This window comes from Lactuca serriola, chromosome 3 (assembly GCF_051521515.1).
Source record: "Lactuca serriola cultivar US96UC23 chromosome 3, Lser_US96UC23_V15, whole genome shotgun sequence".
Classification (NCBI taxonomy): Eukaryota; Viridiplantae; Streptophyta; class Magnoliopsida; order Asterales; family Asteraceae; genus Lactuca; species Lactuca serriola.
This window is the reverse complement of record NC_136410.1, coordinates 74,301,478-74,315,986: the sequence shown is the minus strand read 5'-3', so window position 1 is coordinate 74,315,986 and position 14,509 is coordinate 74,301,478. Positions and strand designations below refer to the sequence as shown.

The following is a 14,509-nucleotide window of genomic DNA, read 5'->3' as shown; positions in this document are numbered from 1 at the left end:
CTCTTCTCCCCTCCCCCCCTTTCTCGGCGACATTGCTCTAGTTGTCGGCCACAACCTCCTCTACTAAAAAACCCTTTTTGGAATAACAAACATCTTTCTAGTTGTCGGCCACAACCTCCTCTACTAAAAAACCCTTTTTGGAATAACAAACATCAAACAAAGATTTCATTTGATTTACTATTGATATCATTAAAATCAAATATGATGCATGTCAAAAGCTATTTGAAACTCACTATATGAGTATTCTAGATCATCTTGGCGGTTCCTCAAAGCCCAAGTCTTCTGATGATCATGATTTGAATAACCTTTCTTCCCTTACCAAGTTATAGATATATACCAACTTCAAATCTCTTATCCAAATGATCTTAAGAAGGGTGGTTCTACCGATTACATTTGGGACAACCTCTAAAACATGTGTCGGGACAACAAATATGTCATGCTCTATTTAGTTGGATAATGAGCACTATACTATGGTTCTTGGCAGTGTTCTAAAAGGCGTGCCATGACGTGATGCACGATTCCGCTATTTCGTAAAGCCTCATGGCGGTGTTGTTAGGCGTGGCGCGTGGAAATGTGTGATATGGCATGCCATGGTGAGTTATGGCGTGTTATGACACAATTTTTTTTCGTTCGAGACACTTTTTTGTTGTTTGTTATGCCTTTTCTAACTAGACATACAACTATTGAGTTTTTGTTAATTTTTTGATATTAGTTATTAATATAATACTTCTAGAAACTTGTTATATTTGATATAAATATATATTTATTTTATAATATAATTATATTTTAATACAAAGATGTCGTCTAACATCATTCCTTGGAAAAGGCCATGGCCTCATTGTGGCTCGTATAACTTGAGGTTTGGTATTGCCGCCACGCCACGCCTCACACCATTTTGAACCTGGTTCTTGGTGATCTCTTTATCATCGAATACCATTGGAAAACAAAACCATTTCAAATATCTTTACCAATATTGATGTATTTGTCAATGAAAAGACTCTGGTTACCTACACGATCAACGGGCTTACCGAAAAATCGAACAACATTGTTGGAATTAACCACCACTAGGATCATCTTCTCGTATTACTTCATACTTGTTCCATGTTAATTTTCAAAGAAAAACTTATATCATGTATGTGTAATCTTTCAAGATAACACTTGAATCATGCCTCCTACCTCATGGTCTTAAACACCAACAATCTACCCACCAACTCGGGCTTGTCTAATAATCAGTCTAACCAACCCGACAACAACTCTAACAACCGCAAAACTCTGAAGCTAATAACCAGTGCAATAATTCCCATCCATATTCTAGGATTAACCACTAACAAAATCCACCATAGTCACCCACTTACGAGTAGAGTCAAACATTACACTAAAGGAACCCAAGCCCACTTTATTAGTAGTCCATCCACGACCAAAGTGACATGTAATAGCGTTTAAGGCGCTCCTGGCCCAATATATACGATTCTTAACCATCATTGAACAATTTTCCTTGTGTCTATATCACCTTCCACTATAAGAATCCAGGTTCATCTTAGTTTCTAGCAGTTAACCTATAAATCTTCCTCAAGCTTTCCAATCCCTTTCAATTCAAGAACCCACCCACAATGGGTGCATGGTACATAAATACATGAGCCACCTCTCACCTATGATAACATAAATGTTTACTTATTATCACTTTTAATAATTGTGGCCCTTCTTCTATAATGATAAGAAATGGATTGTTAATACTCATTAACTTTATTTAATCCTACCATACTGACCATTCACCAGATCAATATTATCTTGACACCTTAAGTTTTTTAATCCCTTTTGGTTCAAGAACATATCCATAATGAGCGGTACATAGATACATGAGCCACCTCTCACCTAACGTATGATTACCATTTTTAATAATTGTAGTCCTTCTATAATGGTAGTAAATGATGGTTAATACTTGTTATGTCACACCCCCAGCCGGCGGCGGAAACGTCGACCATTGCGAAAGTGGGGAATTTGGATCGAGGCATACATACATACACACACACACACACACACACATATATATATATATATATATATATATATATATATATAGAGAGAGAGAGAGAGAGAATAGCACCAAAGTATATCACAAACATTACTTTTATTTGTTATAAATTATTTTGCGATTACATTGTTCTAAAAGACAAGAAGACAACCTAAACATCACTAGAAACGATAAACAAACGAAACTAAACTCCAACAAGCTTCCTTGAATACCTCTTCTTCCTTGGCACAACACTCCTCCGCACTCATCTCCCCGAGAATACATGTATTTTTGAAAACATCAACCTAATGTTGGTGAGTACATGTGTTTTTATAGTTTTTGGCTTTTATTTGGTTGTATTAATTTAAGAATCCTTTTTTTAGAAAAACCTTTCCTAAAGTGTTTTTATCAACCCTAGCTTACTATCTTTTTAGAATATCTAATTATCCTATCTTATTATCTTTTAGGATGTTATATTACTCCTAATTTACTATCTTTGTAGGCTGCTTAACTAATCCTAACGTATTTTATCTACCACTCTAAGGCGTCCGTAATGGTAGTCGAATCTCTAAGGTTTTTGTAATGTATTACCATGAGCCCCATAATCGACGCTATTTGACTAATAATTTGCTCCGCCACAACGCTTCATTGGACGTCGAATAGTGAGTAATAAGAAAGTTATCATGTTGGTATTGTAGCTAGCAATCGTAGGTGGGGTTGTCAATCCCTGTATACATCTATACATATCTTCCTAGCTCTTGCAGGATCAACGATTATAGGTACCAGAGAATGCTGAATTTAATTAAGTCCTTTGGATGAATATTAACAACTCACTAATGCATTAACCTTAGGTAATTATCTTTTGTCTTTTATATTTTATCTTTTATCCTTCCTAGGGATTTCCTATAACTATCACAATATAAAACTTTTATCTTATCCGTACCCATACCAGGAGTTATATCAAGGTTTCCAAGTCAGTATACTCGACCATTGCTAGGTGTACTAACACACACTTATACGCTCAGAAGAGCCACAAGCTAATATTTCTATATTCTCATCCTAGGATTCTCCTCGACCATGCTCCCGCACCGCTAGAAGTCTCTACTAACACCGTTGGTCGCCTTGTGTATGCAAGTCGTACATAATACAAGATCAAATAAACAGTCGAATAAATGATTTTACCCTAAGACCACAAGCAAAAAGGAATGGGAAGTAAGGCTAAATCAAGCATTCTAAGGCTATACAATCCTAACCATTTACAACTACAAAACATACACTTAGTAACTAACAGTATCAATCTAAACTTCAAGTAATACATAACACGCAACTCCTTAGGCTGCAAGGCATCAAAATTATCAGACAATTCTAATATGTAATTCCTAAAATGGTCCTTAGTTTATCCACTAGTAGGTATTTTTAACAGTTCACATATCAACAAATATATAACTAATATGAATATTTTGGGAATTACTTTTATGTTTGAGCTCCAATTAAATGTACACATTGCATCTTCTTTCTCCTTTTTATAAAAATTCAATTCAAAAAGGTTTGTGAAAATTCTTAGATCTTTAGTTTGAGTTTGGAATCGCACGAGTGAAAATTCTCAGATCCTTAGTCCGATTATAATTAAGTCAAAACCATTTGTTCATAAAGCACAATCCAAAATTAGAGTTATAAAGAAAAGCATTGCGGAATCTCAAATCATAAGACTGTTAGTGTGTGTGGACAGTCACGCCTTCGCCTTCCCTCGATCTAACAAAGTACCTAAAAAACATTTAATCTACAACTATAATCGCAAAGCTTAGTGAGTTCTCCAAAATACTATAAACAACAATATAGTTGCAAGCATACAACATTGGCCTTCGGTCCATGACTGGTCCACCCCTCTCGCCTTCAACATAAATCTGGTCCAACCCTTTTAGCCTTTAACATAAAGTTGGTCCGCCCCTTTTAGCCTTTAGCATAAGGTTGGTCTACCCCGAATATCTTGACCTTCTGCACAAATTCGATCCGCCCTCAACTCGTCACAAGATATGTCAACATATTTATTTAAATAGACAATCCAACAACACATGTAACTGTCTAAACTAGTCTACCTGTCCAAAAAATCATTACAACATAATCTTATCCTAGCATACAAGGATTTATATTGTAGTATAAATTATAGTGTAAAAACTCACCTTGTAGACAAAACAGATAATCTCTACAACTCGTCGAAAATGTGAAGGTTGGTCTCACAAACCACCTAAACATTAATAAAAGGTCAAAGCTTAGTCAATGACCTACCCTAAAGTTTGAACCAAGGTTAAAATTATCCAAAAAGTCAACAAATGGTCAAATAGGATCCCCTCGCCCACTAAAAGACACAATAGTTGGGATCTCAGACTAAACAAAAGCATCTAAGAAAACCCTAAAAGCGTGTTGTGGCAGGGAAGGACGCACCGCATCCAAACCTTCTTCATAAGGTGAAATTACTTAATCCATTAAATTAAAACCCCAAAATTCTAGATTTGATCATTAACAATGTCTTAATGCATAAAGTTTCCAGCTTTTTTCATTAAGATACTCCAATCAAGCAAGATCTAAACTTTATGCACTAAAATAACCTAAAAAGACAACACAACTTGCATAACTTAATGGGAAAGCACAAGATCACAACTTTCCTTGTGTAAAAGATCCAAAGAGCAATCCAAAGTGCTCAAAAGGTGATGGAGTTATCTCAACTCCAAGAACATGCAAACATTACCAAAAAGGGCCAAAAAAACATTTCACAAGATCGCAAGAACTAAAGAGCAAGATATAAACTTTATACTCACAGAGGTCCAAAAATGATGTAACTTTAATGGATCTAAACTTGGAAATTCCTTCCATGCAACAAGAGAAACTGCTTCATCTTTAATCACTATACAAAATTGAAGAAATAAGCTTAAAAATGATCCAACATATCAAACACAAGAGGAAAGAGGCTAGCGTTTCTCAAGAAATGTTCTAAGGGTATTGGAGGATGAGAATGAACCAATCCTAAGGGTTAATGACATTTAAATACTCCCAAACCCCTAATAGAATGATCAACCCACTGGGATGGTGGCACGTCGCTCCTTTTAAAAGGCACCCCACGTCTCCTCAAATAAATTCTATATCTTCAAGTTTTTTCAGATTTTGCGATTAATTCCCTCAGGATTCAGTCTTCGCTTCTACCTTTCCTTGAACTATAAAACCCCAATCAATGAGAAGAAAAAGATCATCTGGACATGGATGATACAATTTAGAAATCTTCAAAATACGAAAACCTCAAATAGACCATTTAGTAAACGCACCCGCCAAATACCAAAATCAAGAATCGGGTGTTGCATGTGAAGAAACAACAAGAATTTAAATGGCTTTAACATGGTAGAGATCACATCTCTACGTGTTGGTAGTCATCAAAAGTACCATTACAAGAAGCATAACCCCAATCATCATAAATATTACCCATGAAATCCCAAATCTCAAAATAGATGATTGATTGAAACCCAATTATGACAAATAAAAATCCAATTGTTGATGACTTTATCTCGATGATTACTTGAGTCTTTTTGTTGTTCCCATTTTTCTTCACATAGAACTTGGCCTTGACAAACTTTTAGGCGGACTGAAGTTCTGATTTCGTTTTGTTGTTCTTCTGATTTTTTTTTAAATTTGGATTGAATGAAAATGTGGAGTTCAATTAATGAAATATTTGTTGGAATATGTGTCTAAGGTCATAATAAGTTGGTAAATGTCATAACTAAAATTGTATAACTTTTTGGAATAAAAGTAAAGTCCTTTTCAGGCAGCACTCAATTATTAGAAATAGTTAGAAATGACTTTAGGAGAGAGATAAAATGATTTGTTAATTTATTATATGATTAATAAATTAATTAGAAATTATTAGAATTAATTAATAATTAATCAAAATTAATCTGAAATTAATTAAATGTATAAGGGTTGAATATTAATTGTTCAATAATTAAGCAAGGAAAGAAATTATAGAACCCTCCATGGTATTGACGGTTTTGAGAGGGTTATTAGGGTTTATGGAACCATCTTGATTGTTGATAAAGATAACTGCCTTGAATAGATTAAATTTGAATATTTAATTATTCAAATCAGGGTTTATCCTGGAGATCATCTAGCTATAAATAAAACCCCTTGGCATCCAAATTTCATGGATTTTGGTTCTTAGAATGAGAAATCTAAATTTCTCATAATCTTTCATCTCTCTTTTTGATTTCTAGTGTTTTAGGGTTTCGGGTGTGATTCATTAAAGGCGTTCATAGTATTGGCGCTAGCTTTCCATGAGCCATTCAAGATCAAAGGAATAAGTATATGCGATTATACTTAAAGTTATGTAACTAATATGATTTTTTCATTCATATTGGTATATTAGATCGGTTTGTGATAGTATGCTGCTATAATGAGAAAATGTCATAGATCTCTAGGTTGTATGTGCCCACATATAGTTTTGTGTATTTTGATTCATTGTTTATTGTTTAAATATAACTTAGAAAACCCATCAATATTACACTATAGTTTTTTGAGGAATTTTGTACATGCTTCCGAGTTTGATGGGATCGAGGCCAATTTCCGAAGTTACCATCCTAAAAGTGAATGAAATTAAAGAAATCATGGGTACCCATAAACTGAAAACAACCAAAAGGAAGGATTTTCAATGGTGGTTTCCTTTCCTTCAACTAACCAACCAACCCTTAATACCTAGTTCTTGAGTTTTAGTAAAAGAAAGAAACGAAATGAAAGGAAAATATAGAAATAAAAGAAATGTAGGGAAAAGAAAAGAAATTTTATATTGGTATTCGTGAGTTAGAAAGAGAGAAAAAGGAAATTAGGGAAAAAAATGCTCTTAAGCCTACTTCCCTCCAATTTGAGAGAAGATCATCCCTCCATTTCTCTTATCTTCTTTTCAACTTCTTCGAAGGAAATGTTGAGAGAAAATCATTTTCATCAATTGTGTATTAACATGATGATGGTTCTTACGGAAGATATAAAAAAACTCTTTATGTTTGATAAGTATATTCCAAACCACCTAATTAGGGAGTAATCAGGGTCTTTATGAAAGACATTCAATGGCTTTTAGGATGTTGTGTGCCTGATGTTGGTGTCCATGGTTCAACCCATCTGAAAAAGAGTGTTGTCGATAGATGACATAAGGTATATTGTTAACAATCATTTTTTAAAATGAACAAGTTGGCTAAATCTTTTGCAGAACTTAAGCACATTTTTTTAGATGCAAGAAAATGTTAATCAGACCTCAACGGGTCCGTGCAAAAAAAAAAGACAATCAAACATTCAAACCTCAACGGGGTATGCGTGATATCTTAATACCAAAAAGAACACCCATATATCAACAAACAATGGATGGTAAATTTGTTTGAATGATTAATACAATTTTACATTTTTTGAGCGATAATAATAAAACTTTACATAATATACGATATTGCTAGTTATCATTAGTTGAACTTCTATATACATAGAAGTTTAAACTCGAATATGTTCCTTGACCCTTAAACATAATATTACTGAAACTATTACTAAACTTAATATAACTAAATAAACCAAATTAATATCATTATAAAGCAAGTAATGATTGGATTATATATTTGTTGTGCTAAATACATGTAAGAGTTCAATCATTCGAATGCAAATATAAGGAAGCTAAAAGGTATATTAAAGCGTATACCAAAATATTTAATTAAAATTTATAAATATTTCATATGTACTTTCCGGTTTCTGTTGTGAAAATTACTTTTATTTGGCATTTAAATTTTTTAACCATAGGAGATATCTAAGGCTATTAGAATACCTGAATTATAATGATACAATTAAGATTGGGTCATATTATACACACACTACTCTACCTAAAACCCAAGATAACATACTAATTTCAATCCCAAAAGATAATCAGTGAAGTGTTTACATCATAAAATCGGAGTCACAAAAAGTTATAGTACGAAAATCGAATAACATAAATAAGATGCAGGGTAATCACGTTGTGCGCTTTCCATTGCTAGAAGAAATACCTGAAACATTTAAACTTAAAATCGTAAGCATAAATCTTAGTGAGTTCCCCAAGATACAACATATAATACAACTAACAAGCATAACCCTATAGTTATGTTTCAATTAAGCGGACCCAACCCTTATGAACGCTATGATCCAACCATAGTCTTATAATCACTTTCGTTGCTATAGTCCAACTTCATTCCTTCCTGCTATGTTCCAACCATGAACCATAGTCTTTCATGCAAATCTCACAGACAAAAATACATACAATGACACCTAGTATTCTACTTAGTATAGTGAAAAGACTCAATTGAATCAAAAGCTAGAATCAACACTCTACGACACACAAAAACTACTACATGAATCACTTATAACAAACATAGGTCACACCTCAGTCTACTTCCTAAAATCTCCAAGTTTGACCAAAAGTCAAATTTGTCAAAAGTCAACAATCAACGGTCAACCGCACTGTGGCAAACCCTTGGCCGCACTGTGGCCTGATCACATCAAAACAGTCGTGTGATCTCTCGTCCACCACGTCGTGGCCAGCTCCTGACCACACCATGGCTCACGACATTAAAAAATTAATCTAATAAGCTCTTAACATGAAAGTCCATAGCTCTAAGGCTCAAATCAGGATCAATTTACCCTCTTTATGGCCAAAATTTCTAACTATATCCATTTCCTTCATCCAATAAGATAATAACCTAACCCTAACTACATTTAGGACAAACACTTATGCATGACTCAAAGGAGAAGCATGCAAAGACATTTTTCTGCCAACCAACAAGTGCAAAAGCCATTAAGTCTCTGAATAACGTTCCGGAGCTTTCCAAACTCCAAGAAATCCCAAAAAATGAGCATAAGAGGGCTAAAATGACATAAGTTCAAGATCTAAACATTCAATAAACAAGTAAGAGACTTTATACATGTAACACCATAGTTCCAAGTATAATTGCTCTTGTGATTTTGGAATTTAATACTTAAAAATAAAAGGGTTTTTGGCTGCCACAACGTGGTGATGTAGTCACCGCAACATGGCATCACCTGATGGAACATGCCTTTCCCTTTCGCAACCCCAGCATGGCATGACATTGGTCACGACGTGGCGGATGGCTGCATGAAAAACCCTAATTTTTGGGGTTAGTTCCCCTATTTAAGGGATGTGGTGGCTAGGGTTTGCACACCCTCAGCCTCTATCACCTCTCTTTCGTCCTAAGCAATCCCTTACCTCCATTTTTGAGTTCTTGAAGCTTTTTAGTGGGTTTTTTGTGATATTGAAGGATAATAAGGTGTCCCTTGAGCAAAGATCCAACAAGCTAGTTCCCCCACCATCTTATTGCATATATTCTGGACCATTGTTAGTCCATATGTTTAAATCTTTATGTGACATTCCTCTAGATCTAGGTTTCTATGCACTTTTCTCCATGTTTGGGATAGTTTGAGTGGATAGATTCCATAAAGTTGGAAACTATATGGATCATTGAGGTCCCCTTATAGTTTCTTGATCCAGATTTGAAGTATTATAGAGTTTTAATTCTGTTAACGTTACCATGAACGACCATGTTAAATGCAAAAGAAGTATAAACGAGACGTTATCTCGCTAGAACCTTGGCCAAGGCCCGGCCCTGGCCTAAGTAATCCAGCACCGGGGTGGTAGTTCGTTTCCCTCCACGAGGAAATAATATTCCCCGTGATCTTCTCATTCACTCACGACCAATCAGGACGTGACAAAGAGCTTAGGTGACGCCCAAAACTAACATCACCAAGCAGTTAGTTAATGTGTGCTTGATTCTCCCAGTCAGAAGAGGCTACGTCTCACGCTCATTGGATGAGATCCCCACAATCCGTTAGTAACAGGTATAAAAGGATCTCTTCCGCCTTAAGGAAGGGATCCATTTTCTCCCTCATAATTTTTATCCTAAATTCTCCCTCTTAGAAAACTAACTTGTTCGTCGGAGTGACGTCTCGGGAGAACCCCCGATTGTCCTTTAACGATCCTTCTGTGTTGTATTCTCAGGAAAGCTTCCAGGTCAGATCCATCATCCGACATCCACACCCCTGTAGATCATGTCACAATATTTGGCGCCATCCTGACATATCCTCAGAGGGATACAGCCAATAAACGACATTGGCTCTCAACAAACGGGCGATCTAAACCCAATAGCATCTACGACTGCAGTAGACGACCTGTTTCGAACATCGATGACAGTAATCCACAAACATCACTGCGAGTATAAAACACAGGCCCCAAACCAAGTGCTAATGGAACAAATCCTGCCGATTACGGAGCTAGTAGTCCAGAGCAGTTTCTGGCAACAGTCGTTGGATGGTTCACTTCCGCAGACGGTGATATCGCATCCCGACCTGTTGCAGGGGTCTCCATATGATGGCACGAAGGTACTCACTATCTCTAACTCTCGCAAGAGGAACATACCTCACCAAGCGGAGGACGAGATGGAGGTACACTTGAGAAACCTACTCAATATTAGTTTCTCGAGCAGCGATCCTAGACCATCGAATTGGGATCCACGAGACCCACTCCTCATATTTGGATTCATTCATAAGACGAAAATCCATCGGATATACATTGACAATGGTAGTTGCTCTGATATACTCTATGAGCCTTGTTTTAGGCAACTACCAGATGCGTGGAAGGAGGGGCTACAGCCCCCAACTGGTGGGCTATTGGTAGGATTCACCAGACATAGTTTGTGGCCATTGGGAACTATTCGACTACCCTTAACGTTGGTCAGTTACGACGAGAGGGACCGAATTACACGAACAATCAAATTCTATGTGATCAGGTATCCATCAGAACACAATATTCTGCTTGGACGGTTGTCAATCTCCCTGCTACACCTCGTACCATCGACGATCCATGGCATCGTTAAATTTAGCACACGCAAGGGATCAACGACGATCCTCGCCACAAACACCAGGGCACAACATTGCCACCAGATCATAGCAGCTCCCGAGCTTGTGTGAGCACCAAAGAAGTCGAAGGAGGGATGTTCCACCCAACAACACCAGATAAACATGGAATATCCAGAACAGCTCGTGCGAATCGACGCTCACTTATAATATGAGCCCAGGGCACAACTAGTAGCACTCCTGAAGCAATACTCCACCGTTTTCACCTGGAAACCAACATATCTGGCAGGCGTTGATCGACAGGTTATAGAACATAACCTTAATATCACGCCTACAAGAAATCTTGTTAAATAAAAGAAAAGGGCCCTGACAGCAGAACTGAACAGGGCCATAAATGCAGAAGTGGCTGATCTGGTGAATGTCGGCATACTCAGGGAATTAATTTTCCCAACATGGATAGCAAATCATGTTATGGTAAAAAGGCAAATGGTTCATGGTGAATGTGCATTGATTACTCAAACCTTAAGAACGCTTGTCCAAAGAATTGTTATCCTCTCTCGGAGATTGATCAGAAAGTCCAATCGCTCGAAGGTTTTCATCTCAAATGTTTCCTTGATGCGTCCAAGGGATACCATCAGGTACATATGAAATGAGAGGACGAGGCGAAAAGTGCCTTCCACACTGAGAAGGGCACTTTCTGCAATCATAAAATGTCGTTTGGGCTCAAAAATACGGGTTCTACATATCAAACGCTCATGGACAAAGTATTCGCCGATCAAATTGGAAGGAATATCGAAGTCTATGTCGATGACATGGTAGTTAAGAGCCACAATGAAGAAACATTTCTCCACGATGTGGAAGAAACTTTCCAAACGCTAGCTAAAGCGCAGATGAAGTTGAACCCAACTAAGTGTACTTTCGGGGTAGAGGAAGGGCAATTCCTTGGGTATCAAATATCCAAGGAAGGGATTCTGCCCACTCCCACCAAAATCCAGGGGATCCTCGAGTCGAAAACTCCCTACAACCTCAAGGGTGTACGGTAGATCAATGGTAGGTTGATGGCATTGGGTAGATTCATTGCCAAATCTGCAGAAAAGGCGCTTCCTCTGTACCAAACACTTGAAGGGTGCCTAGATAAAAAGAAGTTCAAGTGGACAGAAAAAGTAGATGTGGCATTACAGCAACTGAAAGATGCATTACACCAACTATCAGCTCTCGCTTGCCTACTACCAGGGGAAACACTACATATATATTTAGCAGTTCCCGAAGAAGCTATCTCCTCTGTGTTAGTAGTGGAGAGGGAAGGCAAGCAAGTCCCAATCCATTTTGTTAGTAGGGCCCTACAAGGACCAGAGGTCAATTACCTGGCCTTAGAAAAGCTGGTCCTCTCCCTGGTATTCGTTGTTAGACGGCTACGGAGGTATTTTCAAGCCCATAAGGTGGATGTTATGACTAGTTACCCGATAAAGCAAGTGCTGCTAAGGCCGGAAAAGTCTGGGCGCCTGGCCAAGTGGGCCATAGAATTAGGCGAACATGATATCCATTACCACCCCGGACTAGAATCAAGGCCCAGGCCCTCATAGAATTCATGGTCGAAATACAGGATACCATTAAGGGAGTGACGACGACAATCTCTGTCGACCCACTAAAGCCTGAAGCCGACAAAGAACTATGGAATTTATACACCGATGGTGCAGGAAGCAAGGAAGGCTCAAGTGTAGGCCTGATCCTCCAAAACCCCAACAGCGAAGAGACCACTTACATGTTGCGATTCGACTTCCAAGAATCTAACAATTAGGTAGAGTAAGAAGCACTCCTGGCTGGTCTGAGGCTGGCCAAAGAAGTTGGTGAAAAATAGCTAGCAGCTCTCAGTGATTCATTACTTATCACAAACCAGATAAATGGAACATATGAGGCAAAAAATTCAAGGATGCAGAAATAACTAGATGCAGTCCGCAACTTGACCATGACTTTCTAAAGTTTCTCAATAAAATAAATCTCCTGGGGAAAGAATGCAAGGGCGGATGCTCTCAGTAAGCTAGCCTCAACTTCTTATGATCACTTAACAAAGAAAGTGAAGTGCTCCCGGAGAGAAGTACCGATAACCAAAGGGTTAGTACAGTATCGACTACACCGGAATGGACTAAACCATACGTCAATTACTTGCGCCATGGTGTACTCCCGGATGCTCAGAGGAGGCGAGAAAAGTCAAGATTAGGGCATCACACTTCGCAATTAGAGACAAACAACTGTATCGTAGAGGGTATGTAAGCCCATGGCTAAAGTGCATCTCTAAAATAAAGGGGCAGACGTTCATGGAAGAAAGTCATTCCGGAGATGTGGCGACATATTAAGGCGCTCGAGCGCTCACGGGAAAAATACTCCGCCTAGGAGTATATTGGCCAGACATATACAACGACGCCGCAACCCTAACCAAGAAATGAAAAGAATGCCATGCCTTGGCTCCTTTCCAAAACCAACCGACCATGTTGTTGACCAGCATCACCAGCCCCTGGCCTTTCCACCAATGGGGGATTGACATTGTGGGACCTTTCCCACTAGCACCACGGGGTGTTAAATTTTTGTTAGTAGTCGTGGATTATTTCACTAAATGGATAGAAGCAGAACTGTTGGCCACCTCACTGGCAAGCAAATGATAAAGCTCATGACCAATAATATCTTGTCCTATTTTGGCACCCCCAGAATCCTTATAAGTGATAACTGATCAAAGAGTGGTGCGAAGACAAGAGAATCCATCGCCGATTCACGTCGGTAGCGCACCCTCAGGCCAACGGAAAAACTGAGATATCGAACAAAACCATAGTCAATGGTTTGAAGAAAAGGTTAATCATGTCAAAGTCCACCTGGGTGGATGAGCTCCCGACAGTACTATGGTCGTATTTTCCCATAGCAAGGTTAAGCATGGGAGAAATGCCATTTAGTCTAACCTATGGGACGGAAGCAGTCCTCCCATTGGAAATAGTGGTCGGCTCCTTGCGAACAGAGAGTTTCGAGGGAGCAGCCAATGAAGAAGGGCGACACCAGGACCTGAATATGATCGATGAAAAACGTGAGGCAGCACAGATGCGTCAAGCACTATACAAATCGCAAACTGAGAACTATTACAACTGCCAAGTCCGGGTCAAGAACTTCAAGGTTGGTGAATGGGTGCTAAGAAAGAACGAGTCCAGTCACACTGAACTACCGAGGAAACTCAGTGTCACTTGGGAAGGACCGTACAAAATTATGGAAGACCATAAGAATGGTGCTTATGTCCTAGAAGCTCAGGACGGGCGTGCCATTCCAAGAACTTGAACGCGCAGAGCATGCGTCATTTTTTATTCTTAAAACAAGCGTTCATGATAGATTTAATGCTAGCAAAGGCATTTTGTATTAGTTTAGAAATGTAAATGTAACCAGCAAAAATTAGTTTACCATCTGCAGTCTTATAACGCTCCAACATTAAAACTAGAAAAGAGAGAAAGCAATTCAGATGCTTCTTATTTTCAAGCTTGAAAAGTAAAACAAAGAGGTTGTGTATATTCACCGTGTGACAACAAGGACTGATCATCCAACGTCACACGA

General features: G+C 38.1%; 1 protein-coding gene across 1 annotated transcript; it reads left to right on the top strand.

Moving 5' to 3' along the window:
- The first annotated feature begins 13,774 nt into the window (after window positions 1-13,774).
- On the top strand, window positions 13,775-14,239 carry LOC145095392 (uncharacterized). The gene has a single exon (XM_079033282.1). The coding sequence runs from the start codon at window positions 13,775-13,777 to the stop codon at window positions 14,237-14,239; it is 465 nt and encodes a 154-aa protein (XP_078889408.1).
- Window positions 14,240-14,509: the final 270 nt, after the last annotated feature.

Coding starts and splice junctions, on each gene's coding strand:
- LOC145095392 (XM_079033282.1), top strand. CDS start 13,775: ATGTCAAAGTCCACCTGGGTGGATGAGCTCCCGACAGTACTATGGTCG.